Source organism: Erythrolamprus reginae, chromosome 5 (assembly GCF_031021105.1).
Source record: "Erythrolamprus reginae isolate rEryReg1 chromosome 5, rEryReg1.hap1, whole genome shotgun sequence".
NCBI lineage: Eukaryota > Metazoa > Chordata > Lepidosauria > Squamata > Dipsadidae > Erythrolamprus > Erythrolamprus reginae.
The window spans coordinates 48,011,223-48,030,093 of record NC_091954.1 but is presented as its reverse complement, the minus strand read 5'-3'; the positions used below and the strand labels follow the sequence as shown (position 1 = coordinate 48,030,093).

Genomic DNA, 18,871 nt, shown 5'->3' with positions numbered 1-18,871 from the left:
GCTGTGTATTGTAATATAAAGAAGATATTAAATTAACCATATGATATTCAAAAAGAAACACGTAAAATTAGGAAATTGATTTTTTAGCTTGCAAAAGAAAGAGCATTGTATCCTTCAAAACAAAGTAATGAAAATCTATTTCAAAATCCATACTCATTCATATATCAGATTTGGGACACAAAAGGCAGAAATACTCACCCATCATTCCACATGAGAAGAGTGTGGATCCTTGACTCATCTTCTTTGGAGTGTGCTGAAAACAAATATAAGACCTAATCACATATTTTTTACAAATTATCCTGAAATCCAGGCCATGCTTTGTAACATTTTCAATGTCCTAATGGCAGACTGGCTGTAAATTCAAATATACTGTACAAGAAAAGCTGAAGTGACAATGACAATCCTGAAAACACCTTGTTCTACTATTTTGTATTTGTTATGGTAATGGTTCTCCCTTGAATAATATTCAAAACTGCACAAAAGGCTAATCCAGAAAAAATACTAAATTGTAAATCTGTCAACATAGAAATAGAAGGTATAAGATTTGCTCCAGTTCATTTTTTTCTTTAGAATTATATTGATTGCTTATTTGAAGAAATAATATTTAAAATTGTTGTTTTTTAAAAAAAAAGTACAGTGATACCTTGTCTTACAAACTTAATTGGTTCCGGGACGAGGTTCTTAAGGTGAAAAGTTTGTAAGACGAAACTATGTTTCCCATAGGAATCAATGGAAAAACGATTAATGCGTGCAAGCCCAAAATTCACCCCTTTTGCCAGCCGAAGCGCCCATTTTTGCGCCGCTGGGATTCCCCTGAGGCTCCCCTCCATGGGAAACCCCACCTCCGGACTTCTGTGTTTTTGTGATGCTGCAGGGGAATCCCAGCATTGCAAAAACGAGCGCTTCGCTGGCAACGGAAGTCCGGAGGTGGGGTTTCCCAGCGAAGGGAGCATCAGTGAAATCACAACATCGCAAAAACACCGAAGTCCTCGAAACCCCACCTCCGGACCTCTGTGTTTTTGTGATGCTGCAATTTCACTGAGGCTCCCCTTGCTGGGAAACCCCACCTCCAGACTTCCGTTGCCAGCGAAGCACTAATTTTTGCAATGTTGGGATTCCCCTGCTGGGATTCCCCTGCAACATCGCAAAAACACAGAAGTCCGGAGGTGGGGTTTCCCATGGAGGGGAGCCTCAGGGGAATCCCAGCAGTGCAAAAATGGATGCTTCACTGGCAACGTAAGTCTGGAGGCGGGGCATCCCAGCGGCGGTGGTGGGTTTGTAAGGTGAAAATAGTTTGTAAGAAGAGGCAAAAAAATCTTAAACCCCGGGTTTGTATCTTGAAAAGTTTGTATGATGAGGCGTTTGTAAGACGAGGTATCACTGTATACTACTTTCAAAACATTTCTAAATTGATTTCATAGGTCTGGTCTTGTTCTTAGTTGAACAAAGTTGAAGCAATAAAAATAAAATTGTTCCATTCCAAATAATCTAAATTGTTTTGTTGTAAATCTTTTTAAATGATTCATTTACTACATCAGTATCGTTGCTGTTGGACTCTATTTAAAAAAAGAAAAACAGAGACAGTGTAAGAATCAATAAGAGAAAAGTATCCAGTGACTGCAATAATGGTTCTAAAGTTTAACTAGCTAGCCCGGTTTTTAATAAATCTTGTGCTGTCCCTTCATATTTTGTTCCTCTTTCCCTCTTCTAAATCATTTAATTTGCCAAAGAGGCAGTTTATTACAGAAGACACTTAAATTTATATTAACAACATTGTATTTGGGTACAACATTAATGTTAATACATTTTATCTTTCTTTTTTCCCCCCTGTCTCATGTAATACAATGTATCTATTGAGAAATACGTTTTATTGAACTAAATAAATTGTGTGCTAAGTAAATTCAAGGTTCATGCTGTATGCATTAAAAGTTAAACTGGAGTGCTGTCAACCAAATCAATTCCACTAAATTAAAAATGTAACATTTCTAGGAATGTTGAAGCAATAGGAAAATACTGTTTTTCCCATTTTTTGAGAGAGAGAGAAGTTGAGAGAGAAGTTGAGAGAGGGAAATGAAAAATATACAATGCTTATTTTAGCATCCTTTAAAAGCCATTTTAATTTCATAAGACACATAACAAGTAACTTGGGATCCTCATAAACATGTTGTTGTACAAAATGCTAAAGGGGGAAGAAGTGGGAAGCGAGACTCAAAATATATTTATTGCCGCGTGATATGTTATTTATTCAATCTCTGTAACAATCCCATCCTACATTCACTGGCACTCAGCCACATCTGAGTTGCAATTAATGAGGTATGGCTTCGATTACATATTCTGGGACATTATCTAAAACATCTTTCCTTTCTGTTCTATACGAAAGTAGAAATCCTTTTAGAATAAACTGAAAAGGATGGCTAGATAAAGCAGATGTCCACCTGAGCTATTATTAAAGTTTGAAATCTATGAGAAGATAGGCAAAATCCAGGGAAACACGCAGGACACTTTTGCATCAGGGATACATTTTTCGTTAAGAGACATGCTTAGGCATAGAACATAGAAGTTTAATTTTAAGTTATTCTGCCTTATTTGAGCCTTATATGAGTTGTGGTAGCCCAGTTGTTAGAATGCAGTATTGCAGGCTACGCCTGCTGACTGCCAGCTGCCTGAATTTCAGGAGTTCGAGTCTCACTGTTTCAAGGTTGACTCAGCATTCCATCTTCCCGAGGTAGTAAAACGAGGACTCATTGTTGGGGGCAATGTGCTGACTCTTTAAACCACTTACAGAGAGCTGTAAAGCGTTGTTGAAAGGGTATGTAAGTCTAAATGCTACTGCTAAGTGCTGTCATCTTTGGTGTTTATTTTCTCTGTACAAGCTCAGTAATGTGTCGTGCAATTTGGAACCTTTACAGAAGAGTTGCTTCCCAAATACAAGCAGACCAACATCATATAGAATTTCCTTTTTCCCATCTCCTGGGAGATCTTTTTAAAAATACTTTTTATTCAGAATTTTTCACATTTAAAATCACAGTTTCACTAATACAACTTTCAATTATCTGATTTTTTTAAAAATAGTTTATTTATTAAATTAATGAAAAAGGGAGGGGAACATAAACAGGAAAAGAAAAAGGGAAAGGAGAAAGGCTCCAAAATCAAATAGTTTAGGAAAATAATAGAATTATACATAGTAATACATAAAAATTTTTATATCAATAGTCTATTTCTCAGACTATGTAAGTAATAGATATCCTTGTTATTACCATTTGTATCTTATGTTATATTTTATTTTATTTTATTGGATTTGTATGCCGCCCCTCTCCGGAGACTCGGGGCAGCTAACAACAGTAGTAAACAGCATATGACAATCCAATATTAAAGCAGTTAAAAATCCTTATTGTAAAATCAAACATACATACAGACATACCATGCATAAAATTGTAAAGGCCTAGGGGGAAAGAGTATCTCAATTCCCCCATGCCTGGCAGCAGAAGTGGGTTTTAAGAAGCTTACGAAAGGCAAGGAGGGTGGGAGCAATTCTAATCTCTGGGGGGAGTTGGTTCCAGAGGACCGGGGCCGTCACAGAGAAGGCTCTTCCCCTGGGTCCTGCCAAGTGACATTGTTTAGTTGATGGGACCCGGAGAAGACCCACTCCATGGGACCTAACTGGTCGCTGGGATTCGTGCAGCAGAAGGCAGTCCCTGAGATAGTCTGGTCCGGTGCCATGAAGGGCTTTATAGGTCATAATTCATACCTTTAATTTCCAATGCGTATATATATATATATTGGTTAGTAGAAAGTTATTTGTGAGAAGAAGAAAAGATTAAGAAGTATTGAGGGGGTAAATCTGCGTATGACACAGATGTTTTTAGGTGGTACGACATGGTATAGTAAAATAATAGGGGGTGTATATGTAAGGTGTAATAAATGTATTTTTGTATGAGAAAAAAAAGTGTAAGAATTGATATAGGAATTGATGAGTATTTGCATTAATATATTATGTGGTGTGTAAAAATTTCTATTTGCTTTAAAGACGAATAAAGAGAGATGTGCTATAAAATCTTTTTCAAATTGGATTTCAGTTTAGTTGGTTTTGGAATTATTTTGTAGGTTGGTTTTGTTTCGGTTTAGAACAGTCAAAGATGAGATACGCTTATTACTTTCATGATATGATAATTTGATATTTTTTTGCTATGACCCATTTGTACCAATTATCCCATATTTTATAGTAGTCTGAGTCTTTTTTATTTTGCATTTCCATTGCTATTTTGGACATCTCCGCGCACTCCATAATTTTAGTAATGACTACCAATACTGATGGGGCTTTTTCTTGTTTCCAAAAGAGGGCATACGAAATTCTTGCTGCAGTCAGAATTTGTAAGATAAGATATTTTTGTGCTTGTGTAAGGTTTTGTCTGAATATACCGAGAAGGTATGTTTCCGGTTTAAATAATAAATTGATTGACATGACTTGGTCTATTAATTTTTTGATGTTTGTCCAATATTTTTTAGCATATATGCAGGTCCACCATGCATGATAGTATGTTCCTGGTTTTATTTTGCATTTCCAGCAGTTGGGGGGGAAATTGGGGAACATTTTAGATAATCTTGCTGGGGGCAAGTGCCATCGGTAAAACATTTTAAATTGATTTTCTTTGTGGGACATTGCTGTGGACATCTTGTAATTTATTGTCCAGGTTTTTTCCCACTCTATTAAATTAATCGTATGTCCGAACTTTTGGGCCCAGGCTATCATGCATCCTTTAACTTGTTCTTCACAGTTGTCCTGCATTAATAGATAATTATATAATTTGGAAATCACTTTTGCTAATGGGCTGAAAAAGATTGTATCTATTACATTATCATTTTGAAATCCAAATTGTTTTTTATGTTCATTATATTTTGATTTAATTTGTAGATATGATAGCCAATCCATATTTATCCCTCCGTCTTGTAATTGTTGTTTGGGTAGAAGAACGTCATTTTTGTCTAATAGCTGATGATATCTTAATATTTTGGTAGGGGGGAAAAAGGTTAGGATAGGTAATTAATTTGTTTGGGGATAACCATTTAGGTATTGAGGTGTAGTAGTTCTTCTTTATCGAGTACCAAATTGTTATTAAAGTTTTTCGGAGGTAATGATTTTTAAAGTATTTAGGTATTTTATGATAATCCATTATTAAGAATGCATGCCATCCAGCAAGAAGATCAAAGCCCTCTATGGTTAGGAGTCTTCTATTTTTAAGAATCACCCAATCTCTTATCATTGTTAAGATCGTTGCCTGATGATAATATATATAAAAGTTTGGGAGTCCAAGGCCCCCTCTAATTCTATGATCCTGAAGATTTTTCAATTTTATTCTGGCCTTCTTCTTTGCCCAGATGAATTTCCTTATTTCTTTATGTAATGATTCAAAAAATTATTTGTTCAAATTTGTTGGGGCTACTTGGAAAAGATATAGAAATCTTGGCAAAATATTAGATTTAATGGCAAATATTTTCCCCATAAGAGATAATTTCAATTTAAACCATCTGGACAAATCTTTTTGAACATCTTTGAGCAGGTGATCATAATTGTCTTTTTTTATGGTGCTATAATTTGAGGTCATCCATATGCCCAAATATTTGATTTTTTTGGCAACTTTTATGTTAATTAAATTTTCAAGAGGGGCAGTTTGTTTTGTTGTCATGTTTTTAATTAGAATCTGGGTTTTTGTCTTGTTAATTTTCAGACCAGATATTTCTCCAAATTTGTCTATTTCATTGAGTAAAATGGGAGCTGTTTGTATTGGGTCTTGTGCTATAAATACAACATCGTCTGCAAAGGCCTGTAGCTTATATTGTTCATTTTTAATAGTAATGCCTTGAATTAAAGAGCCGTTGTACTTACCTGAACGGTCTTCTCAATGCGCTGCGTGGAGAGTCCAACGTGAGTTATACTCTAGTCTTATTGGTAGGGACTGAGTTTGAATTTAAATAATTAATTCTGTCCCGCCCCTTGCTTGCCCCAGAGGGCTCAGTTTTAAAACGAAGGCGTAGACATATTTTCTTTTTATAAAAAAAAGTTGTGTGGACAACGCTGCTATCTGCCGGTGAAGGGTGTTCGGTGCTAGTCCTTTTTCGAGCCCTGCCTGGAGGAAGGACAAGATCTGTTCTAAGGACTCTTGCAATGGGTCCAGATTCTTTGAAGTACAGAAGGTGTAATATGCTGACCAAGTAGAGTCGTAAATCCTGGTCATTGAAGACCACTGGGCCGCCTGGATAGTTCCTAATACATTATCAGGTAAGGAGAGTGCTCTCAATCGGCGCCCCTCAAGTGCCAAATGGTGAAGTGCCACCATTGAGGGTCTGGATGGTGAACCGACCCCTGGGTGAGGGATACCTGACTGTCCGGAATCCGCCATGGTCTGGAGATCGATAGATCTTGTAAGTCTGAGAACCATGAGCGGCGTGGCCAGTGTGGCGCTACCAGCAGAATCTCCACTCTCTCTGCGAGCAGTTTGTTCACTACCCTTGGGATGAGTGCCGTCGGTGGAAAGGCATAAAGAAGTCCTTCCGGCCAGGGGGAGCGTAGGGCATTGACACCTTCCGCTCCTGTGGACGGGAAGCGTGAGAAGAAGTGGGGGAGCTGTGCATTGTCCTGGGTGGCAAACAGATCCACCTGTGGTGTGCCGAACTGTAGACAGATGTCCTGGAATATGTTCGGATCCAGCCGCCATTCCGCTGGATCTAATGTTGCCCGGCTCAACCAATCCGCTTGTGTGTTTAGAGTCCCTGCTATGTGCTCCTCCCTCAAGGACAGCAGGTGTTGTTCCACCCAGGAAACCAGTGTCTCTGCTTCCTTCATGAGGCATTGTGATTTTGTGCCTCCTTGATGGTTTATATATGCCCGGGTGGCCACATTGTCTGTGAGAATGAGGACTGGGCAGCCTGCCACCTGGGGAAGGAACTGGCATAGGGCTAGTGATACCGCCCTTAGCTCCAAGAAGTTGATGCTGTTGTTGGCAAGCTCTTCCGGAGTCCAGCTGCCCTGGGCTATTTGGTGTGCCATGTGTGCCCCCCAACCTGATAGCCTCGCGTCGGTTGTCACAGTGATGCACATCTGTTTCTTGAAGCAGGTGCCCTGGTGGATAGCTGATGTTGTCCACCATTGAAGGGAGTGGCAGACCCTGGGCGGTAATTGAACCAGATTGCTGGTGTGACTGATTTTGTTCTTCTGAAATGGCAGGGGGAACCATTGTAGTTTTCGTGTGTGGAGTCTTGCCCAGGGGACCACGTCGATGCATGATACAAACATGCCCAGTAGCCTAGATAGTAAGGCCAGTGGTACTTTGTGGTTGTGACGTACTGCTTGTACTGTCTCTAGTAGGGATGCTTGATGGTCTGGTGACAGGAAGACGTGGCAACTGACCGTATCTATGATCGTGCCGAGATGACGAAGCGATGTTGTAGGTGTCAGGTGACTCTTTGCGAGATTTATTGAGAATCCATGGGCCTGCAGGGACCGGATGGTGTGGGATAGATCAACCTGTGCTTGTTTGGGTGACCTGGATAGAATAATGATGTCGTCTAAGTAGGCTTGGAGTCTTATGGACTGGAGGCGTAAGTCCACCATTACGACATCTAGCAACTTGGTAAATGTCCTGAGTGCTGAGGATAGCCCGAAGGGCATGGCCCGGTATTGGAAGTGGGCACCTCCCAGGTAAAACCGTAAGTATCTCCTGTGGTCCAGGTGGATTGGTATGTGTAAATATGCCTCCTGTAAGTCTATGGAGGTCAGAAGGTCGTGCTGACGGATGCAGGCTAGGATGGATTTGAGTGACTGCATCTTGAACCCTGCGGTACTTTACATAAATGTTCAGTTGCTTTAAATTGAGAATTAAACGATGTCCCCCTGAATTCTTGGGCATTAGGAAGATTTGTGAATAAAATTGGTTCGATGGCCGCGATGTCCAGCAGGTGATGCCAAGCATCAGGGCCCGACCCCAGGCCTGCAGCCATAGGTGTGAAAGAGGCTGATGGCACTGACTTTGTGTTCACCAGAGGTGGAGGCTGCAGGCCCGCATCCTGCCCTGGAAAGGTTGTGTGGGTTGAGGGCCCCGGCAAGGAGAGTGTCTCTCCACGCTCAGGAGACCAGTCTTTATCTGTGGTCGCAGAAGCAGGCTCTGGTAAGTCCATGGAGGTAGCCATGGGTTGAGGAGGCATACCCATTTGGGAGGATGGTAGGCTCCAAGGCTGTTGAAATTGGTTATGAGGTAGAGCCCAGGTTTGCTTCTGGGTCTGCTCCATCATCTTTTCCAAAGCCTTAATCCTCTTCTCAGCCTCTTTTAAGGATGCTGAGGATTGAGAAGATTTTGACTTTGCCTTAGTAGAAGGAGCCTTGTCCTTGGGCTTAACCACGGCTGGGAGTGGAACAGGTTCCTCTGCCCCTTGCTGTTGTTCTTTAGTTTCAGCCATTGAAGCAGTAAAGAAAAAGATTTTTTGCACGCACCACCAGCAATGGACACCAGGTGTCGCCTTGCCTCAGAGTCAGGCTTTCTTTCACAAGCCTACTAGTAAGCCAGGGAGGAAAAAGCAAAGCCCCCGTCTCTTGCGCTGTTTGCAAAGGAATAAAATAAAATAAAATTCCGACAGCCGTTTAAACTTTGCGCTGCTGCACTTGCCGATCCAATAATGAAACCAGGAAGCCTTAAAAGGTCTCCGGTGGCTCGCGCATGCGCTCACTAGTAACCTGGTTACTATGACGAGGCTGCTTAAAATGACGGCTCCCAGGTTGACGAGGAGGATGGCATTACCATGCCGGGTCAATAAAAGGGCGTGGGGAAAAACCGCCGAACATCTGATTGGTGCGGCGAGCGGCTGCGGCGCGAAAAACAAAAACAGCGCATTGGAGAAGTGTTGTTTCTTATGCTTTTCAAAAATGTTTCTATCGCTAGGATAAAAATAAGAGGAGCTAGTGGGCATCCCTGACGAACACCTTTTGTTATGGGTATTTTTTCTGTGATGTCGTTGTTAAAAAGAATTCTAGCAGATTGATTTGTGTAAATAGCTTTAATTAAATTAAGAAATTTTGGACCAAAGTTCATGTATTCAATTTGATTTATGAAATATTGCCACTGAAGACTATCGAATGCCTTTTTTAAATCCATAAATATTAGCGCGACTGGTTTGTCGTAATGTTTGTCGTAGTATTCGATAGTATTTAGTATTATTCTAATATTTTTTGCTATGTTTCTTAGTGGAAGAAATCCATTTTGATCGGAGTGAATAATGTTGTTTAATATTTTATTTAATCGGTCTGCAATTATTGAAGTACTGTAAATATTTTGTAGTCTGTATTAAGTAGTGCTATAAGTCTATAATTTTCTAGATGTTGCTTACTTTGATTATCTTTGGGGATGAGTGTTATATATGCTTCGGACCATGAAGTAGGAAGTTTTGCGTAAATAAGTGCATCATTGGAAATGTCTAAGAGTGTGGGTGAAATTATGTCTAAATGTTGTTTATAAAATTCATATGGAATTCCATCAGGACCTGGGGTTTTATTATTTTTTTGCCTTGCTATTGCAATTGCAATTTCTGTAATGGTAATTGGGTTGTTTAAGGAAGATCTTTGATCATCATTTATTAATGGCTTTTTTTCCATTTTGTTGTAGATATTTCAACAATAGATCGCTGTCTATTGTTGAAGTTTTATAAAGATGTTGATAGAAATCTTGAATTATTTGTTTTTTATCAAGATTGGTTGTTTTTAAGTGTCCAAAAGCATCAATTAGGGCATCAATATTCCTGTCAAGATTTTGATGGGCCAATCTGAGAGCTAGCCACCGGCCTGGTTTGTTAGCAGATTCAAAATGAGTTTGTTTTGCGGTTTTTATTTTTTGTGAGATTTGTTGTTGTGTTATTAAGTTTATTTCATGTTTAATTGTTTTTATTTCAACTATATTATTCATTTAAGGCCTATTATTGTATACATATATCTTCTTATATCTTATGTACTCAATTTATATATTTTGTTACATCCATTTGTACTCTAAAAATAAATTTTTCCATTTTTTACATTTTCCTACATTCATTTAATCATTAATTTTATTTTTGTATTTGAACCAGTTATACCTTCTATTCCTTATTTTATAATACTGTTTCCCCCATCCCCTGAATTCCATCTTTAATTTGTCAATCTCTGCATATTTTAGCACTTTTAAAAAAATAATTATTGCATTTGAGGGAATCTTCTTTTTCTTCCAATTTTGGACAATTGTAATTCTTGCTGCTGTAATTGTATGCTATATAATATAATAAATTTCTTTTTATTATTCCGAATAAAAATAATTCTGACTTAATATAGGTTTTTTTGTTCTGTTATTTCCTAAATCCATTTTTTGATTCTCCCCCCACCCCAATATTCCCTCGCACGTCCACATGTGGTAAAACGTCCCTTGTGGATGGTTGCATTTCCAACAGTTGGGTGGTATAGTTGGGAACATTTTGGCCAATCTCGCTGGTGGTAAATGTTATGTATAAAACATTTTGTAGATGTTCTATTTATATGTGGCTGACATCGTCACTTTATTATTTTTTTTCATATTTTTTTCCCAATGCTGTAATTCAATATTGTACCTGAAATTTTTAGCCCAAACTATCATTGTTCCTTTCACTGCTTCCTCTTCTACTTTAAATAACAAGTTGTGGACCCTCTCTGAGGGGGTCAATAACTCTCCCCCCAGGGTAATGGATGGACAGATGGAATTGTCCTTGGGAGGCAAAACCCACAGCCACTCCGTCTTATCAGGGTTGAGTTTGAGTCTGTTGGCACCCATCCAGGCCCCAACAGCCTCCAGACACCGGCACATCACTTCCACTGCTTCGTTGATTGGACATGGGGTGGAGATGTAAAGCTGGGTATCATCAGCGTACTGATGATACCTCACCCCATGCCCTTGGATGATCTCACCCAGCGGTTTCATGTAGATATTGAATAGCAGGGGGGAGAGGACTAACCCCTGAGGCACAACACAAGGGAGAGACCTCGGGGTCGACCTCTGGCCCCCCACTAACACCGACTGCGACCGAATGGAGAGGTAGGAGGAGAACCACTGAAGAACAGTGCCTTCCACTCCCAACCCCTCCAGCCGGCGCAGAAGGATACCATGGTCGATGGTATCGAAAGCCGCTGAGAGGTCAAGAAGCACCAGGACAGAGGATAAACCCCTGTCCCGGGTCCGCCAGAGATCATCCATCAACGCGACCAAAGCAGTTTCCGTGCTGTAACCGGGCCTGAAACCCGACTGCTGGGGACCTAGATAATTGGCTTCTTCCAAGGACCGCTGGAGCTGGAGTGCCACCACCTTCTCAACAACCTTCCCCATAAAGGGAAGGTTGGAGACTGGACGATAGTTATTAAGTACGGCTGGGTCCAGGGAAGGCTTCTTGAGGAGGGGGCGCACAAGCGCCTCTTTATAGGGTGTTGGAAAAGATCCCCTCCCCAAGGAAGCGTTGACAATCTCCTGGACCCAGCTCCATGTCACCTCCCTGCTGGCCGAGACCAGGCAGGAGGGACATGGATCCAGTAAACAGGTGGCGGAACTCACAGCTCCAATAGCCTTGTCCACTTCATCACATGTCACCAGATCAAACTCTTCCCAGACAGGTGGACAAGTACGGGCCCCAGTCAACTCGACTGACTCATATCAGTCGACTCTGTTTTCCAATTGGAGTCGAGGTCTGCCCGGATCCGAGCGATTTTATCAGCGAAAAACGTGTTAAAATCCTCGGCACTACTCTGTAAGGGCTCCCCAACTCCCCCCTGGTTAAGAAGGGAGCGGGTCACCCTAAACAGAGTGGCCGGGCGGGATTCCGCTGATGCAATCAAGGCGGCATGATACACACATCTTGCCGCCTTGAGCGCCACTTTGTAAGTCTTAATAAAAGCTCTTACAAGTGTTCAATCGGATTCAGACTTACTCTTCCTCCATCGCTTCTCTAGACGTCTCTTCTGGCGTTTCAACTCCCGGAGCTCCTCGTTGAACCATGGAGCTCTATGGGGTCTAGCGCCACGGAGAGGTCACAAAGGCGCAATCCGATCAAGAGCCTCCACTGCAGCCTTGTTCCAGGCCTCCGCAAGAGACTCCGCCGAACTGTGGATGAGTGCATCTGGAATAACCCCAAGCGCCGTCTGAAAGCCCTCTGGGTCCATCAGGCGTCTGGGGCGGAACATCTTAATCGGTTCCGCCTCCCTGCGAGGAAGGATTGAAGCCAGGAAATCAAGCCGTAGTAGAAAATGGTCCGACTATGACAAAGGCAACGCTTCTAAGCCCCTTAGTCTCAGATCATTACTCAATTGCTCGGAGAGGAATACCATGTCGGGTGCGTGTCCTCCCTCGTGAGTCGGACCCTGAACTACTTGAGTCAGGTCCATGGCTGTCATGGTGGCCATGAACTCCTGTGCCAGTCCAGAGGCTTCGCCGAGTGATGGCAAATTGAAGTCCCCCAAGACAATAAGTCCGGGGAACTCCACCGCCAACCCGGCTACCTCCTCGAGTAGCACAGGCAGGGCTTTTGACACGCAGCTGGGAGGCAGGTACATGAGAAACAAGCCCACCTGAACCCCTAAGTCCAACTTCATCAGGAGAGACTCGCAACCCGCAATCTCTGGAGCAATGAGTCTACGTAGGCAAAGGCTCTCCCTGGCTATAATAGCCACTCTTCCCCCCCCTTCCCTGGGGTCGAGGTTGATGCCATATCTGAAACCCGGCTGGGCAGATTTCAGAGAGAGGAACTCCTCCCTCTGGGCCCAGCCAGGTTTCAGTAATACATGCCAGATCGGCCTCCTCATTCAGGATCAGATCCCGGATGAGGAGAGCTTTATTTACCACCGACCTGGCATTGAGCAGCAGCAACCTGAGCCCAGGGCCAGAATTACACTCATCACCAGTGCCCAAGATTGGGCTCACGGAGCCAGAACAAGGGATCGTTATTAAGCAACGATCCCTCGTTCCCCTGGAACAGCTAACTCCGTGGCCCCCGCCATTTCTGCCTCTCCCCAGCAACACCGGAATATTCCGACCCTCTGTCACCCCAGAGATTGGTGCCCCCTTCCCTCCTGCCTCTCCAGCATCAGGTGGGCCAAATCTATCATTCATACTATTTCCATTCATCTCATCCATACCATAGCACCACCCACCCCAACCATCTCACTCATACCAATCATTCATCCCATGCCCAATATTACATCCATCCCAGCCATCCATTAATTAAGAATCCCCCCAATAATATTAAAAATAGATTAAATTAGTAGTAATTAAAAGCACTAATGAAATATATCACAATATATAAATATGAAATAAAAATATAAAAATTTATATTAAGTTAATATTGATATTAATAACATAAAATCAGATCTTAATCATTATTAATCGTCAGTCAATCAATCAATCCAGGTATGATGTTTTCTATAGATCTTCCATAAGGTCTTAAAAGTCTTAAAGTCTGCTGTCTTCTAAATTTGATTTTATTTATCTTGTAAGATTGGTCTTGTAAGATTGATCTTTCTACCAAAGGGCAGTGGAAACAGCTCATTATTTTAGTCAGATACCTCAGAGCCATGGGGACAGGATGATCCTATAGCACTTATTTATTTCTCTTTCTCTTTTTCATTTTAAATTTGCCGGAAAAGTAACTCAGATAGTAGGAGCTCTATCTCTTTCACAAAACAGATTAAGGGAAGGATACCATATTACAGTATTTACTTATTTAGAGTATGACAAATATATGGACTTATAGTAATTCAGATATTGGATGAGTGTAAACTCTTGATGGACATGTATACACATACTGGAAGATACACCAACTCAGGAGATGTAGCTGGGTTGTTTGGAGCTAAAGGGCTTCTGGAAAAGGAAGCTGACTGAGATTGCCACCTTTTACTTTACAGGTTTAGCTCTTATTTCATAAACCTCCCATACTAACAGTTTTTCAAATCTTATCTTTATTATTTAATATATTTATAACATTTTGACAAAAATATTTATACCAGATATTTGCCAAAATTAAAATAAGTTGCCGTACTCATTTGTCTTTAGTTTCTTTCCTGATTTGGTATAAGCATTTCAAAATTCATAAATTTGTTTCATAACTTAATAACCATGTTATTAAGCATTGTTTAAAATTAACACAATAGGGTATTTTCCATATTCATTTTTCACTACGTTGAAAAACTGCAATCCTTTTAATTTTATGGTATTTTGTAAATAAAAACAACAAAACAACAACAAAAGCTCTGATGAAAAGCTCAGATGAAGAGGGATGTGGAATGGGTGACATTTAAGGCAACATTTGTACATGTTTATCTTTTCTCTATTTTTTTTCCTTTAATGCCATCAGTCACAGTAGCAAAAATTGTAGTTTGCTTTTAGATTTCAATGGTGAAATATGAGGCAATCCCTTGGGAAGCTTCAGCCACCACAGCTTGCCCCCCAAAACACCAGCAAGTATTACAAGGCACTTTACAAGATAGCTTTATGAAGACATTTCTGTGTTCAGAAAGAAGAAAAAAAGGAGGAAAAGGTTGTTGGAGAAGCTGGCTCTGAAAAGAAGACAACAGAAGATGAAAGGTTGGGGGAAAATAGCTGGGCAAACAAATATGGGATGGACTGGGGTGGGCTGGGCAGCAAATGAATGTTTCCTGGCATTTACTAGCCAGGGAGCCACATGGGGCAGGGAGAGAAGGCAGCTGGGCGAATGAATGCTTCTTGGAGGCAGGCTGGGGTGCCCATGATTTTTGCTTAACGGGGAATGCTGGGAGTGCTGCTGTAAATCGGTGCCATTACATAATGTCCCATTTTATGACCACATCAATTTATGGCCGCAATCCCAGTTATGGTTGTAAGTTGGGTGCTACCTATATGCGCAAGGGCAATATCATTTTCAAAATGTGATATTGGGCATACAAAATTCTTCTTGTTCAGTCATTATTATGCTCACATCGATTTAGAGCCACACAATCAATATAGTTCCACTAATGGGAGCAGAGCCCTGTGATCTGGAAGATATAAACGCTAGTATATAAGCTAAGCCACCAGGGTAACATGAACTCTTACCAGTTCAGTCCTGCATGCTAGAGAATCAGCACCTTTGTTTTCCAGAGTTGTAGTAGTTAAGATCATCACCATGGTAACAAAGTCATGAACTCGGGTCCATTCCAGTAGAGGTAAAGGTCACAATTGGCCATATTAGGCAGGATCTCCCATTCAGTGCATTTTTCCAGATGAAAGGATCAATAGCACCAATTCCCATCTGTTTTGTCGACTGGATAGCCTGACCAAAAGTTCACTTTCTGGAAGGAGAGGGGGGAGAGGGGAGAGGAGAGATAAAATACAAATACTCTGTAGTTATTTTTCAATTCCACAAATCATTGCACAAACTTTATATCTTTTGTGGGAAGTTTGCCCTTGCTCTTGCAATAAATCTGACAAGTCCTTGCATTTCTCATGTGTACCAGAGAAGAACACAGTGACCATAGGATTAAATTATACCTGCAGGAAGAACAGACAAACCCTTTCCTTCCTACTTGAACTCTGCAGTTGCAAGAGACAGACTGTTAATTAAGGAAGACAGTGAGTAAATGGGGAGCAATACAGTCCTGGCAGCAATCAGCTAAGCAATCAGTGAAGTAAGAAGAAAAGAAAGCTGTATATACTGGCAACCCAGAAGGAAGAATTACAGGCAGGGGCTAAATAATTTCAAGTTACTTCTTCTAACTTTTAAATGAGGAGCTATAAACATGTGCGCGCGCACACATGCTTTAGAAATCAGATTCTATTGAAACATGAAATACAGAAATTTCAAATGGCTCGAGCTATAGGAAATAGTCACACACACCCAAATAGATCAAGGGCTCTGCTATGAAAAACACCTGTATGAAGCAGATATTAGTGGCTCAACTCAAGCCATCTCAATGGTAATTTTAAAAAATTGTGTCGTAGTATATACTAAACAGGTGAATATACTTTACTTGGTGTGCCTTGGATTATTAGTTGATTGTGAGTTGATGGAAAAATAGGGATTCTTCATTGTGAAGAACAGCCTATTGGTTTTTCAATCATTAATTAGATTTTAAGATTCTAATCCAAAACAGTTTTAGATTATATACATTTATAGCATGGGTTAAGGAGAAAAGGTTTTGGTTCTTGTCTTAGTATATTTTCCCTTTGCTATATAAAGTAAGGATTATTTACTTCCAGGTTTTTTTCCCCTTTTGTGTAGCCAATTATACCATTAATCCCAAATTTTGTAAAACACTGTATCTTCCCTATCTTTAGTGTGCATAGTCAACCTGTTCATATCAGCCAGTTCCATTGTCTTGTTTATAATATGAAAGTTAGTGGGTGTAAATTCCTTTTTCCAATTTTGAGCGTAGCAGATTTTTGCAGCTGTGATTAGATGTATAATTAGACATTTGTTGTCCCTTTTGATATTTTTATCAACCATTCCCAATATGTGTTTCTGGTTCAAATTTGATCTCTACATTCCTTTATAAATTTTTGCCAATTTCACTGGTGTAAAAAATTTTTTTGTAGAGGTTTTCTTTATACGCAGAAGAGATGGTAAGTTTTAAATTATAATTCTAGAGGTCCTTCCATTTGTCTAACTCAATCGTATGGCCTACATTTTGGGCCCATTTTATCATAACCTCTTTAACTCTTTCTTCCTCCATTTCATTTTTTAAAAAGACATTGATAAAATTTTGAAATTTCTTTTCCCTCCGGTCCTGTAAAAATTTTATTAATTTCTTGTTCACTTGATTGGAAGCCAATAGGGCCACCAATCAATGTTTACACCTTCTTCTGCTAATTTTGTTCTAGATTTCAACTCATTCTGTTCTGATAATAGTTTCTTATATGTAATAGTATTATTTGCCTGAATCGAGTTGTATCCAAAGTTGAAAGCTTCCAAAGGTGAAAGCCATTTTGGAATCTGCAAATATTTTTTTTTTCTTAATTTCCAGCCATTTTTTAATTAATATGCCTCTGATATAATGGTTTGTATCTATATATTATTCCATAGGTATTTATGCCATTCGTATTGTAGGTCGTGTCCCTCAATGGTTCATAATCTCTTATTTCCTAATACTACCCAGTCTTTTAACCATAAGGCAGTAGCCACTTGGTCGTATAACTTCCAATTTGGTAGACCCATGCCTCCTTGTTCTTTTGCATCTTGTAACAATTTATATTTAATTCTGGGTTATTTCCCATTCCAAATAAATTTCCTAACTGATTTATCCAATTTGTTATAAAATTTTTGTTCGTTTCTAATTGGCGCTGTCTGGAATAGATAAAGTATCTTTGGAAGTACGTTCATCTTAATTACTGAGATTCTACCTAACAGGGATATTTGTAATTTAGACCACTTCACTAAATCTTTCTGGATATCCTTTAATAATTTTTGATAATTATCTTCTTTTATCGAAGTACATTTAGCTGTCAGCCAAATTCCCAAACGGTGATCCAGGCCTCTGAGTTTGACCACCACAGCACCGGAAGGGTTTCCTTTGTCAACCTGTGTGTCTTAAATGCTTGACGGTTTTCAGAGTGGTAGATGAGGAGAGGCTTCACCTTACAGTTCCCACTGGCATTGGCGCACAAGGCAAGAGTCAGCCTATCCTTCATAGGCTTGTGGCCAGGCATCTTCCTCTCCTCTGCTGTGATGAAGGTCCTCCTTGGCATTTTTTCCAGAAGAAGCCCATCTCATTGCAGTTGAAAATTTGCTGTGAGACGTAGCGTTCTGCATCGATGAGTGCTGCAAATGTTACCACAAATTCTTCTGCAGCTTTAGCATCTGAATTCGCAGCCTCACTGTACCTCACAACAGAGTGGATGCCAGTCCTCATCCTAAATCTTTCAAACCATCCCCGACTTGCCTTGAAAGCCCCTTCATCCTCTGATGTCCCAGGCATATCCTTCACCAGATCCTCATAGATGACTAGAACCTTTTTTCTATCATGCCCTCACTCACCGAATATCCTGCAAGCTGTTTATCTTGCAGCCATATCAGCAACAGCTTCTCCATCTCATCATTAACATCACAACAATGATGAGACATTATTGCCACTCCCTTGGCTGATTTTGAAGCCATCAGAACCTCATTCTGCTTCAAAATGGTGCCAATTGTGCTTTTGTTCTGGCCATATTCCTTTGCCAGTTACACCACATGCATGCCTTCCCCATATTTCTTGATTATTTCAAGCTTCATATCTATAGTCATTGCCTCATTCTTCTGTTTACCCTCACTGCTTTTTACAGGAACCTTTTTAGGAGACATGACTGAGATTGCTTTTGATGTTTTTTTTTTTACTGTTTTTAAAACAGTTCTAACACTCAAGGAGCACAGGAAAATGGTGGGCAGAGACTGAGAAAATCAACTGACCGGCTCAGAGAAGGTCACCTGACCCACTCAGAGATGGTCACTGGTGGCCTGGTTGCTAGGAAGAAATTTGGGTGGGAGGAGGAGGAGGTAGAAGAAGAGGAGGGCAATCGCTGCTGAAACTTTAAGGCTTAAAAATAAAAGAGAGTGAATCAGAGGTTCGGAGGAGGAGCACGCCCCTCCAATACAGCCAATGTGCAAGAGGGGAGAACCTCACCCGTGGCTTCCCACTCTCTCTGCCTCCCTCCCTCCCCATCCTGCTGGCTTTTCTTCTTATACACGCCCCCTCTTTCCTTATGTTTCTAGGACAGCCAAACTGCAATTCTTATTCCCACCCCCGATCTTTCTTTACGTTTCGAGGGGGCTCCACTCAAGGTGGCTGGGAATGGAGAAGGGATCCTGGCTTTCTGTTTTCTGAGGGGAGGCTCAGAGAAGCCAAAAGCCACGGACTCAA

General features: G+C 40.7%; 1 protein-coding gene across 5 annotated transcripts in view; it reads right to left on the bottom strand.

Annotated features, from left to right (window-relative positions):
• FAM53B (family with sequence similarity 53 member B) overlaps positions 1 to 18,871 on the bottom strand; it is a 166,020-nt gene that overhangs the window by 108,063 nt on the left and 39,086 nt on the right. For 4 of the 5 annotated variants that reach the window (XM_070752529.1, XM_070752527.1, XM_070752530.1 and 1 more), the window contains 2 exons: positions 15,093 to 15,328; positions 199 to 253 (listed from right to left, as the gene is read on the bottom strand). In XM_070752529.1, coding sequence (XP_070608630.1) covers positions 199 to 253; positions 15,093 to 15,164 — 127 coding nt within the window. In that variant the 5' untranslated portion in view covers positions 15,165 to 15,328. The remainder of the gene's footprint in view (positions 1 to 198; positions 254 to 15,092; positions 15,329 to 18,871) is intronic. The other variant, XM_070752531.1, reaches the window with a different exon arrangement.